Here is a 17,466-nt window from a genome sequence, read left to right on the forward strand (position 1 = left end):
TGTAAAACTAAACTCGGTATGCATACACTTGATGAACTCTAGATGTCAAAAGAATTTGTAAATTATATGCCAAGCATATCAACGAAAGTCTGTACATATGTTGTGAAATGATATTGTAAGTGCATAAGAATACCCAGTCATGACTAGTGCTGGTATTGGCATACCATCTGCGATTCAATATATCATGAAACATGAATCATGGCCATATATTACCAAAGTATTGTGTACATTGAAGCTTAATACGATATGAATCCCAATATAAGGGTGGAGATATAATATGTATTACAATACTAAAACCTTTAATTCTAACACCAACTATAAAACACCTTAAGATCAAAATAAAACCAATTATAAAGTTTAAAGTATATCATCAAATTCTGTCAGTGTTGTTCAATCTTCATTCAGAATCGAGATAATTATGTTTCTACATAGACTTTGTGAATGTCAATAACATGTGAGCACTCTGTCTGACACAGTTCCTGATGCAAGAATTTACTACAAAACATTTATGAAAGGAAAATTAGAAAGCATAATTTTCACAATCATTAAACAACAGTAAGTCTTTTCTCTTGACAGATATCACGATCCAGGAATAGTCAAACTTAGACATCAATGTATTGAGACTCACCTGTACTGTATCAAAGTATATGACGATGGAAAACTTTGTATCGATTCAGTGTATCAGCGGCCCATAGATCGATGAGCATTGATGAATCATCATACCAATCATGACTATACTCAGACAGTTTCCATTTAACGTGAAGGACAAACTAACTGTAAAAATCATATGAGTGAGTGAGTTTAGTTGTATGTCACACTCAGCAATATTCCAGCTATATAAAGGCGGCCTGTAAATAATCGAGTCTGAACCAGACAAACCAGTGATCAACAGTATGAGCATTGATCTATGTAGTTGGGATATGATGACATGTCAAGTAAGTCAACAAGTCTAGCCACCTGATCACATCAGTTGTCTCTTACAACAAGCATGCGCTACAAAAGATCAATTCTATCCCGGATCTTTTCAGGTCAAAACTGATTGAAACTGTGCCAATTCCACAGATTCATAAGTTAACATGAGTCAAAGCAGTTTAGTCTAATCATGTTAAATGATTTGTTTTAAAGATATTTCAGTCAATTCATGGGTCAAAAAGCACATGATGGGCCATTGAAAAACGGTAAGAAATGTTTGGGAAAGGGGTCAGCATGCTGTCTCCTTCTATGCAGTACCCTACTTCACCCAGTTTTCCCCATAAAGTAAGACCAATTTTATTTCTTGTTTTATGGATTTTGTCCTCAGAAAACCTAAAGGCAGGAGGGGAAAGAAACTAAACATAAAATCACTGGTCAAAGTAATGTTCCTTCTAAATGCTTTAAGTATTTTACTGTTGGCAATTTATGGAGTGTATATGAGGCAAAAAATAATCTTAAAGCAATTTTCTCATAAATTTACATTTTCGGCCAATAAAAACAATAGTATTTTATTTTTTAAGTTGGGAAAATTGATCTTCATTTTTATTCTTATACTTGAATAACTACAACTGGAGAATTCGTAAAACAAAACTACAACTGGCCTGGCCCAAGTAAGCAATTAAAGACTGATGCTGGACTGATGCAGCACTCCTGCTATGTGGCAGTGGCCGGTACACAAAGTACATCCTTATCATATAATGGGCAGTATATCACCAGTCATTGCAGCTAAACATTCTTTGTTATGGAGACCAGATGAAGTACACCCAGAACAAACACAGTAGTATACCTCTGACCTCTACAACCTAAAGTATGTCAGGTATATGCATAGAGGATACTAAACTCGCTTCCGTGTAATACCATTTTTATTAAACAAGTTAATGATTTGGTATCAAACGAGTGAAAGCGAGTTTGATACTAACTCTTTAACGAGTTTAATGAAAACGGTATTTCACGGAAGCGAGTTTAGTATTTTGTTTATTACTCGCCAACATAAATAGACAGAAACTGCGGCAAAATTGCCTACAGTGTGAGGACTCTAAGCTTTCAAGTCAAACAAGGTCTAGTAAAATTGCGACATCAACATTACCGTTGTGACATCACAACTTTGAACGATTTTGACGTCATACGTCAAGCGGTATTACACTAGTGTAATATTGAAGTGAAAATATTACACTGCAGTATCTTCAACGGGCGAGTAATAAATATCCATATCGAACACTGAGTAGTATAGCAAAGACTTCAGCGGTAACCATGTCACTGTGTCATGGAGGGCAAATGTAAGTAGATTCCTGCTAAACATTGAGTAGTATAGCACACACTTCAGTAGTAACCATGTCAGTGTGTCATGGAGGGCAAATGTAAGTAGATTCCTGCTAAACATTGAGTAGTATAGCACACACTTCAGTAGCAAACGTGTCAGTGTGTCATGGAGGGCAAATGTAAGTAGATTCCTGCTAAACATTGAGTAGTATAGCACACACTTCAGTAGTAACCATGTCAGTGTGTCATGGAAGGCAGATGTAAGTAGATTCCTGCTAAACATTGAGTAGTATTGCACACACTTCAGTAGTAACCATGTCAATGTGTCATGGAGGGCAGATGTAAGTAGATTCCTGCTAAACATTGAGTAGTATTGCACACACTTCAGTAGTAACCATGTCAGTGTGTCATGGAGGGCAAATGTAAGTAGATTCCTGTCAAACATTGAGTAGTATTGCACACACTTCAGTAGTAACCATGTCAGTGTGTCATGGAGGGTAGATGTAAGTAGATTCCTGTCAAACATTGAGTAGTATAGCACACACTTCAGTAGTAACCTTGTCAGTGTGTCAGGGGGGGCAGATGTAAGTAGATTCCTGTCAAACATTGAGTAGTATAGCACACACTTCAGTAGTAACCTTGTCAGTGTGTCAGGGGGGGCAGATGTAAGTAGATTCCTGTCAAACATTGAGTAGTATTGCACACACTTCAGTAGTAACCATGTCAGTGTGTCATGGAGGGTAGATGTAAGTAGATTCCTGTCAAACATTGAGTAGTATAGCACACACTTCAGTAGTAACCTTGTCAGTGTGTCAGGGGGGGCAGATGTAAGTAGATTCCTGTCAAACATTGAGTAGTATAGCACACACTTCAGTAGTAACCTTGTCAGTGTGTCAGGGGGGGCAGATGTAAGTAGATTCCTGTCAAACATTGAGTAGTATAGCACACACTTCAGTAGTAACCATGTCAGTGTGTCATGGAGGGCAGATGTAAGTAGATTCCTGTCAAACATTGAGTAGTATAGCACAGGCCCCTACCAGCGTGTCATGGAGGGCAGATTGTGCAGCATGGCTATGCAATCAATCTGGTGAATCATACAGGTCGCCCTGTCGCTTCGACACTCAATTAATCACACATGACATTTTCCTGCATTTTTTCAAAATCTTCAAAGCATCCAGTTACATACAACTGCTCAAAATATACAACATTTCTTATCATTTAGCACAAATAAAATGAAAATACCTTTACAATCATTTATCAAACACATCCTTCAACAAACCATTACCTGTTGATGTGACCAATATGCAGCTGCTTGTCTGGATACAGATATCCTCCACCTGCGAGACTGACCTAGATCTACTTATACACCATCAGAGCTTTTACTCTCTCAACACCTGCCACACAGACAATATGGTGATCTCTCTGGAACAATTCTGCTTCATTCTCCATCATGTGTCACACGATTTTATGTAAAGCACTGCATTCTCCATCATGTGTCACACGATTAAATGTAAAGCACTGCAACAGTTCCAAATAACTGATCCTTGCAAGGATTTCAGTGCTTGATGACATTCACAGCCAAGCATTCAAATAAGACATGGTTTTACACCTAATATCATATACACATGAGTGTTGTCATGGAAACAAAACAGCTTCATTTACACATCCGAAATGATAGGATGTTCATGAATACATAACACATATTTAAGGAAAACAACTTATTCACGTATTTATACAATGTCTCAGAGTTAATTCTTGGTCCTTCATCAGGTGAATGATTCTATGGAGTTATTTCATTCAGTTATACAAGCGGAACTACTACAATATCACTAACATTAATAATCAAATGTTCTTCATTTCCTGTGAAAGATTTAGTGTTTACAAAGGACCATGTAAACTAATATCCTATTCAGAATAACAGATGAGATTTTGTGTAGAGTCTCAGTTACATTGTTCTATGATCTGTTCAAGAGAAAGCTGAAGAGGTAAATGATGACACATTCATTTGACATTTCATCAAACAAATGTCATGCTGAATTACATGTTTGGTTATTGACATACCATCAAAATCCCAAACCAAAAACACATCAAGCCATCCAATAATGACCATGTATTGTTCATAATTGATGAACGACAATACAGTCATGCTGCTGTTCTCTTTTGACACCAGTGACTGAACATTTAAATAACCATCTTCACCATTAAGAATTAATTGACACAGCTTGGGCTGTATTCATACACAGATTCAACTATGGCAACTGCGTTAGCTTGATGTATTCAATATAAACCATGTGTTTTAACAAACCATACCCTACTTGAGACTGATTCTGTGAGGAAGTGTGAATTTAATGAAAAGTTCAATATGGAAGGACTCCCCAGAAATGTCTACATTTCGCCAGACAAGACCTGTTGAGGATGAATACATGTTGAACACAACAAACCAGAAATTCCAACATCAACATGATGATTTAAAACTGTCATGGAATGATTTGAATAAGCTATCTCATATAAAGGCATTGTGTGTATGTTAAATATTCTCATATATTAAAAATGAAAAAGCTTAATCAAACTGAGTTGGAATAATCAGTAGTATGATATACCCATACCTGAATGTATCAGGACAAATTGGCCTGTACACTTTCAACATCCTGGATGTTGAAACAACAATAATCCCTCTGAAAGAGAATCCTTCGTTAGTCCATTTTGTCAGCCATCTTGTCTGCTAGAAATCCAATAGAACCAGAGCTAGCTAGCATGTTGTGAATGGCCACATAAATTATGTGGCTTGTGTAGGTTTGGCGTGACGTCACGTGGGTCACAGTGACGCTCTTCCGCTACAAGAAAGGCAGTTCCATGGAAGCTACTGTTGGCCTCCAAACTCAGACATCCAATAGCTAGTCTCGACTCAATAATCAATAATCATGCCAGTCTGTGGAAGAGCCTATATCTATGGATGAGTCCATACATGAGGGGGGTCAGGATAGGAATAATAACTTGAGCTTGTGTCAGTGTCAGAACTATTTATGTCAACCTGACTATAATGACTCAACTAGTGAGATAATTACAAGAACGAGTGATAGGTTTACAAACTCTGTATACCATGATCAATACTTTAATAAAAGTATGTATCAATCTATATATTTCAAAGTACAACCTCAGTCATGAAGTGCACATGCATTATTCTCATCAAAACAATATTAATTCAAATTCAAATATAATTCATAAATATGAAGAAAACATCAATGGTTTTTTTAACCTATGATTTTCTTTCATGACAGCAAAAACATTTCATGAGTTATGAATATCAAATAACCAGGTACAGACATAAAGATTTATGATTTCAGTTCAGTTGAATCAATATCTGCAAGGTAAGGTAGACAATTAGGTCACTGCAGGTATTTAATACCTTATAACCACAAATTTACATTCTGCTTGTATGAAAGGAATGCATTCAAAGGTGTGTGGGAATTTACTGCACAGAGAAAATGGGCCGATATGATTAAGTTAGTTATCTGAATTTTGGTTAAATATGTTGAAAGACGTAGCACACTTATTAATGTTTTCCACCAAGTCAGACTGAATCACAACCTGACCTTCAACCCCTATCCTATTTAATATTAACAGGTAATTTATCAACAGCAGTATTTTTATCCACATTTTTGTCCAGTCTACCTCTACCAGAAAAAATATGAAAATATCTTTGCCTTGTAGTACAAATACAGTTCACTTGTTTTTGTTTGGTTACAACAGTAAAGTGAAAACTTTACTCATTGAAACCAGTCTCTGTACTTCATTTTCTTTATGACAATGCCAAACTACTTATAAGAACAATACATCGAAGTGCAACACACCTCCCTGTACTATCATAAGCCTCCTCTGTCCACGTAATAATAATGCCACTTATATGGCACCAAATCCATAGCAGCACGCTCATTGTCCTGACAAGGAATGTTACAGTTCCTTACAACAGTTGAAGGTTTGAAACAGGCCTATTTTTAGACTGCAGTCGATATTGGTTGGATATTAGGACATCGGTTACTGTAAACAGCCAAATTTTTGTGACTGTTTAATTTCCGCGAACTTCACGACGCAAGAATAAAAACATGTAGTAATATAGATATATCACAGACTCTATTCAGGTAAGTCAAAGACACAAAAACAATACAGGTGTCATTCCTCAATCATGTGCTAATCTGGATTAGCATGGTTCAATCACATTCTATTTTCATTGCTCTAACACCTAATTAAAAAGCATTAATTCTGAAATCAATTACATTAATTTGTTGTTAGATCACTTCGCAAAAGTGTTTATTTTATAACAGCCCAATGGTCATGCACCTACATGTCGTAGTTTTTTTCATATTGTTGAAAAAGTACAACTGGCAGATCTGTAAAACAAGAACTAAAATTGGTTTGGCCTTACATAAGTGTTTAGGAGCTTGCACTTGGATCAATGAGAAGATTTAGTGTAATGTTAATCTGGCTGGGTGTAAATGTAACAAGACTCATGACTCTGTAGGCTTTTTGAATGAAAAATATTCAAATATATTGATGTTTAGTTAGAGTGAGTGAGTGAGTTAAGATTTACCTTGCACTCAGCAATATTCCAGCTATATGGCAGCGGTCAGTAAATAATCAAGTCTGGACCAGGCAGTCCAGTGATCAACAATATGAGCATCGATCTGCACAATTGGGAACCAATGACATGTGTCAACCAAGTCAGCAAGCCTGACAACCAGATGCCTTTGGTTGCCTCTTATGACAAGCATAGTTGCCTTTCATGGCAAACCTGGGTTGCTGAAGGCTAACTCTAACCCGGGACCTTTACGGATGCGTTTAGTTAGAAGTTTTGAATGCATTTGTGTTAGAGTCTCTGATGAGATCTACCGTAAAATCCACCTATGACGTATATGCTTTTCATACCTTAATTGAGGGGTCTGAGAAAGGATACTCCTTATACATGGAGTGGAAGATACCTATTCACAGGCAGAAATTCTGCAGGAATTCATCACCATTGTCCTGGTGGCACTGATTCCCATAGTCAGCGTGAGGAAATAGTGTTACATTGTAAAGGTAGTAAAGAGCATATGCATAAGTGGGCTATGCTCAAGTTATCTGACATTCCAAACAATTTCAGTGAGGGTCTTCCAAGGCCCACTTTGTTGTTTACTACGTTCAATAATATTATGTTAATCAACATACCGTATATTACCGTGTATAAGCCAAATTTTGACGACCAAAAAATGTAACCAACAGTAAAATATTGCCTTAATTACACCTGAAGATTTCTCAGTTTTACACAGTGTGCTTTAACTAAATGAACAAACAAATGCATGGACATGTGGATAGATTTGTCCTCATTTAGAGAAACATGAGCGATGAAATATTTTTCTGTAATCAGGCACAAGGTCATTACATTGACAGGTTATCACTGAGGCTGTATGGATGGCTGTCAGTGAAGATGGATTGGGAGAATTGTATACTCTCGTAATCTTTTTTTCCACTCAGCTCAGCACAGATCTTGCAGATTTGATCTAGTATGGGCTAGATGGTTGATGTACTGGGCTGGATGATTAATGAGGTGAAAAAATTTGGATTTTATTTGTAACTACAGTATTAGCACCATCAACGCTGTGAAACATAGGTGTTTTTAAGGCACTTGACAATGAACCATCTTTTTACATGGAATTCCAAAATGAACAACATTTTTCTCAAAATCTGAGATTAAAGTGAAAAATAACATATACTCATCAATAAAAGTGTTCATACAGCGACAAATATCCTGGATTTGAAACACAAGTAGTAATCATTTCAAGCCTGTTACAGGTTGAGGCACAGGTTAGATTGTCCACCCATGTTCCCCTCCCTTGAAATATCAATTGATCATCCATCCAATATTAATGTTATTTTATTAACATTGTTTCAAATGTCCAGTCAACATCTATTGGAATAACATACAAAATATCTTTACTTTGCACCACAAGCATGGGCAAATTTATGAGGGTTACAATTTGTGGAATGAAATGTTTTTGTTTTTTGTTAGATTCCTTGAACAAAAATTTAAAGAATAAATCATCACTCAGTAAGGGTGATAATAATTAAGAAACTGCTACATTAAAATAAACCAAAAAGAAGCAGCATAGTCCACTTAAGGGAGTAGTACGAACATTGAGTTAGACTACTGACAAGGAGAACTAGACTACAGCCAGAAGATGCCCACAGCTGACTAGGTGGACTGAACTACAGGCAGCAGACATCAACAGTTAAACACCAGGCTGAGGGTATTGGCATAGCTAAGGCCGTGTAGAATACTACTAAATGAAGAAAGTCCGTGGCCAGTGACAAACATTGTTCTAAGTGTATCAATGCTGACCCTGCATCAGAACAAACTGTAGCCAGACACAATGATTTGTCTACCAGTAGAACAAACCAACATTTTGTGCCATCTTTGGGCAGCTAAAGACAACTTTGACAACTGTACAACACAACATACATTTCTTCATTCCCAAAGGCTGCAAATCTCTTCCTTAATCAATGAACCCTCAAAAGTTGTAAACTATTTCATGAACTTGGAATAAGGACTCCAGATTGAAAAAATATATCTGTGGTTTTCTTTGTTGCCACCATCTTTTTTACCAATAACAAATACAGTTTGAAGAGTTTACCTGTTTCGTATAATGTCTGAGCACAATGGGTCTCTATAAGAATGATGGGCATCTAACAAAGGCAAAAGAACCTGTGAAAACATGGTTTAGAATTGGTCTTCAGCAACCCATGCTTGTTGTAAAAGGCAGCTGACAAGATCAGGTGGTCAGGCTCACTCACTTGGTTCAGGCACATCATCATATCAAAATTGCGTAGATGAAGCTCATGCAGTTGACCACTGGGTTGTCTGGTCCTGACATCATTATTTACAAGCTCAGTCTAAGCATAGTTTAATCAAAATTTGAGTAATGAGCTCAAAATCTGGTTCATTACCAAAATGTTGACTGTGATGGAGACTTTGGTCAACTGCTGTATCTGCAGAGTATGAGCATTGCCACATGGGTATAAGCAGATATTTCTCAAAACTTTTCAGGGGTTTCTACCAACATCCTCAAGTGATTTGACCACAATCAGAACATATTATTTAAATCAGATTGTCAGTGGCACCATTTTGTCTAAAGCATATGCTAGTGACATGATACTTGAAATCTGATTGGTCTGTTGGAGGGACACATGGAAACTGGCCAGAACATTATTGCATTGGTGGAAACTGGGCTGGATTATATTCAAGGTGAAGTGTTTCACTCATAAATGATATAATTTAAAAATTGCAAATTAGCAAAGTAAATATGGAACTAATGAATATCTTCCAGAAATGAATACATTTTTTGTTTCAAAACACCGTAGAAGTTAAAGTACAAATCAACCCTTAAAATTGATTTTATGATCTTATTTGCCATTTATGCAACAAAGTTATACCACGTGCTGATATGCATTTAACTCCACTTAACACCAAGCTGTTCAATGGTAACCACGTAACCACGTGATGACATTTCCTGTCACATCAAGTTACATGACCTGAAACAAATAAAGTAGTGTCTGTCTGAGCCTCTACAGAATATCATTAGTTGTAAGTAAGACACAACCTTTCACAGTAAGGGGTATTTAGCCTTTTGGAAATGTAATTACTTGGACCAAATCAATACTCAGATTTCCTCACTATAACACAATAATGGCATACATGCTCTTTACCAGTAAATATATTCAATTTTACTTTATTTTTCTATTACATTCAACATTTTCAGTGTAAAATCTAGAAAAATTGAATTCTGAAAAATAAAATAATCATAAATATTGATTGGCATTATAATGAGGAAAAATGGGAATAACAGCTCTGAAACCCCCTCCCATCAAGTAAAAGAGATGTCAGATTTTTACGATTGATTAAGTCAAACTGAAAGTGACAGGAGACGTTTGCAACTTTATTTTAAGAAATGCTTCATGGAGAAATGAGAAGAAAATTGGAAACTGGTTGACGGTCAAACCAAATATCCATGTAGACAGAAACACTCACTATTTTGGACATTACAGCATTAGCCCTTTGTCAGGACACTGACAAAAGTGACAAGCAATATGATAACTTAAGATAGTTAAGTCCTAAAGAGGCTAATGAAGGGTTTTCATGTGTAAGAGTATAGAACTATGCTGAATATAGAGCATTGATCAGAAATAAGGTATGACATTTAAGATAACATTCTGCATATACATTTGTTTATGGAAATACATTTGCATAGCATAACCATTCTGTATTTCACATATGTAAGCATAATTGTGGGAAATTAACTTTTTCATTACTTGTGTGAGATTTTTATGGCACAAAGCCATTAAAATCTCCCTGATGCCATCAAAATCTCCCTGATGACATGTGGCCATGTTGACAAATATCACTTTGTCTTTGTCTTCGATTCACTATGAGGCTGAAGAAAAAGATATTGGGTTTTAAATATTTACTTAAATACACTTTAAAACTTACATTAAATATATAATATGTTATTATCACTGCAGTGGAAGCTGTCAAAACCAGCATCTGTCCAATCCGGCAAGTTGTCAACACTGGCATGTATTCTCAGTCCAATTCGTGGCTGGTACATGTATCATCAACTCTATAATCCAGCACATTGTCTAAACTGGATTATTTCTTCAGTGCCGTTGATGGCCAGTTTAGACAGCTTCCATCGTATTATATTATTACTTGCTCTCTGAATACACTGACTGAAAAATATATTTGAAAAGTTATATATCGGCATTGTGTTTCCTGTAGATTCATTTACCTAATTTCTATAAAGAAAAACAATTCCAAAGTAGATACATTTGGAAATGAGAAATCACAGTTTGTTGTTGACTTTACAATATCATTTTCTTGTTTATTTTACTGATAACACCTGTTGGATGATATGGTCATTATTTTTGTCCCTACATTTTAAACATATTGGTGAAATTTCCTTATGCTGAACTGTGGATGACTTCCATCATTTTACCCAGACAGCATGGACTGGTGCTCATGATATCAATCAGCGGATTGTCTGGTCCACACTAGGGGAGAGGGGGGTTCACAATGTGTGAACACATTGGTAAAAGCAACATAAAACCAAACTTAGTCAGTCAGACAAGACTTGGATATTTACAGGCTCTTGGCATACAGTTGGAATATTACTCACTGGGATCTTAAACACTAAACCATCAAAATTGATAGAAACATAAAAACATGAAAAAGGGTTATATTAGTTTGGTCTTAGAGAGTATAAATTAAGACGCATTTGAGGACAATAAAGCAAGTAGTCCTTTGAAGCTTTGAATATCACCTGAAATCTTATTTTATAGATTTTACTTGTAAATTCTATACTTCATAACTGAGGATCACCCATATGGAAATTTTGTGAAATGAAGTGGGTACATTTTGCAGAAGTGTCTTGCTGGAAGCGGAAGGCTGGCATTTTCATTTTATTTGTTGCAGATGGTGAAATCCAGCATTTTATTGATGAGTTTTTCATGTAGAGTGGAGTGCACCCACTGTTAATTACAAATACACATCAGTTGATGGCTGCATCCCCCAAACTGCTGGAACACACAGGAAGACCTGGTGAAAAAAAAGTGTTGACCAAAAATGACATAAGCCTCCTTTCCCATTTTTGTTTTAGATGAACATAAACTTTTGCTGGTATTTAACTACAAAACTGAGTGATCAGGATTGCATCAGCAATGTTTGCAGAGTGAGTGAGTGAGTGAGTGAGTGAGTGAGAAGGTGAGTGAGTGAGAAGGTGAGTGAGTGAGAGGGTGAGTGAGTGGATGAATGAGAGGGTGAGTGGGTGAGTGAGAGGGTGAGTGGGTGGGTGGGTGAGTGAGTGAGCGAGTGATGGCCACTGTTTCAAAAATAAAAAATATACTCACCCCATTTCATTCATAACAAGATTCGAACACTTGACCACCTGGCTAACCCACTGCGCCAGAATACAGAGATGGTCAACCGAAGCAGTAGTGACAACTGTTTTCTAAAGTCCATATTAGCTAATCAATGCATTAAGATGGAGATCAGTCAACCTACATGTCACCTGCTAATCCTCTAAACACTGTCACCCAGACATGGGCGTATCCCATCTGTTTTAGTAAACTGCTTATGTCAACACTTGAATTGACTACCCTACACTGCATAAGATGACAAGGATAATCAATCTATTCACTATGGGATAATCCTTTGATCAATGCTTTTTACAACTCATATGATCAGACACTCTCTTGGTGCAGCGTGTTACATAATGTGTGATATTCATATTAGACTGAATAACAACTCCAGCCTGGGAATGGGACAAATGATAGTCTCTACATTGATTGGTCTACATATCACATATGCCATTATCTGAATAAACACATATGCATGCATAAGAGTTCAGAATAACACAGGCACAAGTGTAGGAATAAACACATGGATGTGAAGTAAGATTAAACACATACATAAGAGGTAGAAAAACACATATGCATACTAATAGGAATAAACAGACACATAAGAGGTAGGATGGAATGTATGCATAAGAGGTAGGGGAAAATGCATAACAGAAGGAATAAACATGCATAACAGCTGGAATAAACGCATAAGAGCTAGGATTGAATATATGCATATGAGGTAGGAATAAACACATGAATAACAGTAGGAATAAGCACATGAATAAAAGTAGGAATAAGCACATGAATAGCAGTAGGAACAAGCACATGAATAGCAGTAGGAATAAGCACATGCATAACAGTAGGAATGAGCACATGAATAACAGTAGGAATGAGCACATGCATAACAGTAGGAATAAGCACATGCATAACAGTAGGAATGAGCACATGAATAACAGTAGGAATAATCACATGCATAACAGTAGGAATAAACACATGCATAACAGTAGGAATGAGCACATGAATAACAGTAGGAATGAGCACATGCATAACAGTAGGAATAAACACATGCATAACAGTAGGAATGAGCACATGAATAACAGTAGGAATAATCACATGCATAACAGTAGGAATAAACACATGCATAACAGTAGGAATGAGCACATGAATAACAGTAGGAATAATCACATGCATAGCAGTAGGAACAAGCACATGAATAGCAGTAGGAATAAGCACATGCATAACAGTAGGAATAAGCACATGCATAACAGTAGGAATGAGCACATGAATAACAGTAGGAATAATCACATGCATAACAGTAGGAATAAACACATGCATAACAGTAGGAATAAACACATGCATAACAGTAGGAAAAAACACATGCATAACAGTAGGAATGAACACATGCATAACAGTAGGAATGAACACATGGATAACAGTAGGAATGAACACATGGATAACAGTAGGAATGAACACATGGATAACAGTAGGAATAAACACATGCATAACAGTAGGAATGAACACATGCATAACAGTAGGAATGAACACATGCATAACAGTAGGAATGAACACATGAATAACAGTAGGAATAATCACATGCATAACTGTAGGAATAAACACATGCATAACAGTAGGAATGAACACATGGATAACAGTAGGAATGAACACATGCATAACAGTAGGAATGAACACATGGATAACAGTAGGAATGAACACATGGATAACAGTAGGAATGAACACATGGATAGCAGTAGGAATAAACACATGCATAACAGTAGGAATGAACACATGCATAACAGTAGGAATGAACACATGCATAACAGTAGGAATAAACACATGCATAACAGTAGGAATGAACACATGCATAACAGTAGGAATGAGCACATGAATAACAGTAGGAATAATCACATGCATAACAGTAGGAATAAACACATGCATAACAGTAGGAATGAACACATGCATAACAGTAGGAATGAACACATGAATAACAGTAGGAATAATCACATGCATAACTGTAGGAATAAACACATGCATAACAGTAGGAATGAACACATGCATAACAGTAGGAATGAACACATGAATAACAGTAGGAACAAACACATGCAAAACTGTAGGAATAAACATATGCATAACAGTTGGAATAAGCACATGAATAACAGTAGTGATAAACACATGCATAAGAGTATGAATAAACACATGCATAAGATTTACAGATGAATACAACCATGAAAGGTAAGACTATACAAACAACTGACATACAGAAATTAACACACCTTTAAAAAGTTGTAATAAATTACTGATTAAGTCATGTGAATATATTTTTTGAGAACAATTCTTTCTCAGTTGATCTTAGGCACTTAGTGGTGCTACCATTAACATACCTGTAATAACGTCTTTAACAGAACATTAAGGCACTGACACTGACACATGACTATTGCACAATACATATTTCATTGCCTGAAAATTTGTATATCTGCTTTGAGTTTATGAATTTAACTGTTTAAAAACTACGTTGCATCCGCTCCATACAAGCATACACAAGTGACACACATTAACTTCAACCACTTGCTTTAACTCACTTTTCATAAAATGTGTGATGTTTTTCAGAGTCCACTGAGTATATAGCATGCTCCTTCATATTATAAGTCTATGGATGTGTAAACTGTGCTATGTTTTGCAGAAACTAACTCGTACATGGCATGCCCATTTATAACATTTGTGTATGGACACATAAATGTGTTATGACCTGAACACAGCATATGGCATGCTCCTTCATAATACACAATGTAGCTCCATGGGCATGTAAAATGTGTTATGTTAATTTACGGCCCCAACTCAGACAATGGCATGTCCCTTTATGTTATAAGTCTATGGACATGATAGATACACATCAAGCTGTGAAATGAATTCCACATCACTACCTGTAATCTCATCAAATCATAATGATCGATGGGGATACTGTTTCAACAGACTATAATTATTAAGCATGTTTCCAAGTAACAGATATCTGTTGAGCCTCCACTGTTCTCTCTGTGCGCCTTTTCATGAAGGAATTAATTAACATATATCTTTTGTTATATCAAATTCTTCTTTGATCAATAACTAATTTGTATTCAGAAAAGCATATTGCCATGCCTCAAAGTCCGTTCCTGCAGTCATCTCCGATGTCATTACTGACTATGCATGAATCTCCAGCCTCAGCCTTTCTTTGTTCTCTAACTCAAATTTTAGTGCTGATTAATCTATAATGAAATTATAAAATAAACCTCAGGTATACCATAGGGGGAGCAGGACAAAAGCCACTTGGACAAAAAGCCACTTGGTCAAAAGTCACCTGGGACAAATACCACCTGAGACAAAAGCCACCCAGGACAACTGCCACCTGACAATTGCCACCTAGGACAAATACCAACAAAGAATATTGCCACTGAGTACAAATGGAACCTAGGACAAATGCCACTTTGGGCAAAAGCCACCCATTTATTTTGACGTAACAGAGAGGACAATTACCACCCTTCTTGACTTTTTGATATAAATTTTACATGATGCACTTTGAAAGTTTAAGTAATGACTAAGTGATGAACATAAACCGCCTGGACTCTTCAAGAAATATTCAGTCATGACTTTTCAGTAAGTGAAGTGACTTTCCTAAGATTAGAACACATAAACTTCACTTAAGAACCACACTGATCATGGTTCATTGTACCAGGGCCCTATTTTACAAAGCTATTCTGGCACTAAGACTGTCGCAGGTGTATGTTACAGTACAGGAGGTTTGACAGTCATAGTGCTGTGATAGCTTTGTTAAATGAGGCCCTAGATGGTATCAGTACATGGACAAGGTACATGTACCTGTTCCATGCAGCAATCTTAGCACTAAGATCGTTGTAACACCCATACATAAACATAGGTTTGTGACTGTCTTAGCGCCAAGGTAGTTACAAGGCTTGTGACGGTCTTAGCACTAAGGTAGTTGCAATGCCCACAAGTTAACATAGACTTGTGACTGTCTTAGCGCTAAGGTAGTTGCAATGCCAACAAGTTAACATAGGCTTGTGACTGTCTTAGTGATACGGTAGTTGTAATGCCCACACGTTAACACAGGCTTGTGACTGTCTTGGCAATAAAGTAGTTGTAACGCCCATACGTTAACATAGGCTTGTGACAGTTTTAGCGCTAAGGTAGTTGCAATGCACACAAGTTAACATAGGCTTGTGACGGTCTTGGCAATAAGATAGTTGCAATGCCAACACATTAACATTAGGCTTGCGACTGTCATGGTGCTAAGGTGGATGTAATACCCATATGTTAAGATAGGCTTGTGAATGTCTTAGCAATAAGGTGGTTGTAATGTCCATACCTTAACATAGACTTGTGAATGTCTTAGCGCGAAAGTAGTGGTGGTTGTAACTCCAAGATCTAAACATAAGCTTATGAGCAAGCGAGCGAGAGAGAAATCTAGCTACCTTAACACCACTTTCAGCAATTTTGTCAGGAATATCATGGTAGGGAACAACAAACAATTGACACTTCAGACACTGTGCCACCATTGGCAATCAAACCCGGGTCTTCCAAGTGACAAGAGAACAATTAAACTGTCCCACCACCATTCATAGTCTATGCAGTACAGTATATTACAAAGGCACAAGTGATATGTTTTGGTCCTATTCATGAATAACTCGATCTGTTCGGTATATGTTTCAGCGCACAATTCACATCAATTTCCTTGTAATGAGGCCTCCCTCGGACGACAGACTCAACACTGATGGAGCCCAGCAGTGACAGGAAGTTGCAAATGAGAAGGAAAAACAGCCAGCACAGCAGACAGGATTGTACTTGCACAATAAGTGGGCCATGAAAAACCATCACTTCCATCCATTGATCCAAGAGATTTGGTGGATCTGGTTGTTGACCTTATAGAAGTGCGGATATTTACTGAAATTACCGCAATTGTGTCTGTAATAACTAGCACCAGGCAGAGTCTACACCAGTAATAGAGGATGTAGAACTACACTACAACTGACATCGTTAACATCCCAGGGAAATAAATAGATCTGAAGACATAACAGGATGTGGCTGTCAGTCTCGTTTCACCATTACGTGAATACATCAAAGATAGTCCAAGATTTCGAGATTTATCAATTTAATCAGTTCTTTCACACACCATCTGTCATGTTCTTGAAGGATTCAGAAATCCAGAGCTTCAAGATAACAGCAGCATTACTGCTCTGTCAAAAAGGTTTTGCTGCCTTCAAAGAATCTAGAAGCATATTTGGTATTGAAACATAACTGGCATACTCAAGGGCAAATGGC

At 36.9% G+C, this 17,466-nt stretch overlaps 1 protein-coding gene across 1 annotated transcript in view; it reads right to left on the bottom strand.

The window, feature by feature from the left end:
- Positions 1-5,012, bottom strand: part of LOC137287458 (JNK-interacting protein 1-like) — a 40,044-nt gene extending 35,032 nt beyond the window's left edge. The window contains exon 1 of the mRNA XM_067819767.1: positions 4,839-5,012. Coding sequence (XP_067675868.1) covers positions 4,839-4,879 — 41 coding nt within the window. The 5' untranslated portion in view covers positions 4,880-5,012. The remainder of the gene's footprint in view (positions 1-4,838) is intronic.
- Positions 5,013-17,466: the final 12,454 nt, after the last annotated feature.

The sequence above is a fragment of the Haliotis asinina genome, chromosome 6, assembly GCF_037392515.1.
Source record: "Haliotis asinina isolate JCU_RB_2024 chromosome 6, JCU_Hal_asi_v2, whole genome shotgun sequence".
NCBI lineage: Eukaryota > Metazoa > Mollusca > Gastropoda > Lepetellida > Haliotidae > Haliotis > Haliotis asinina.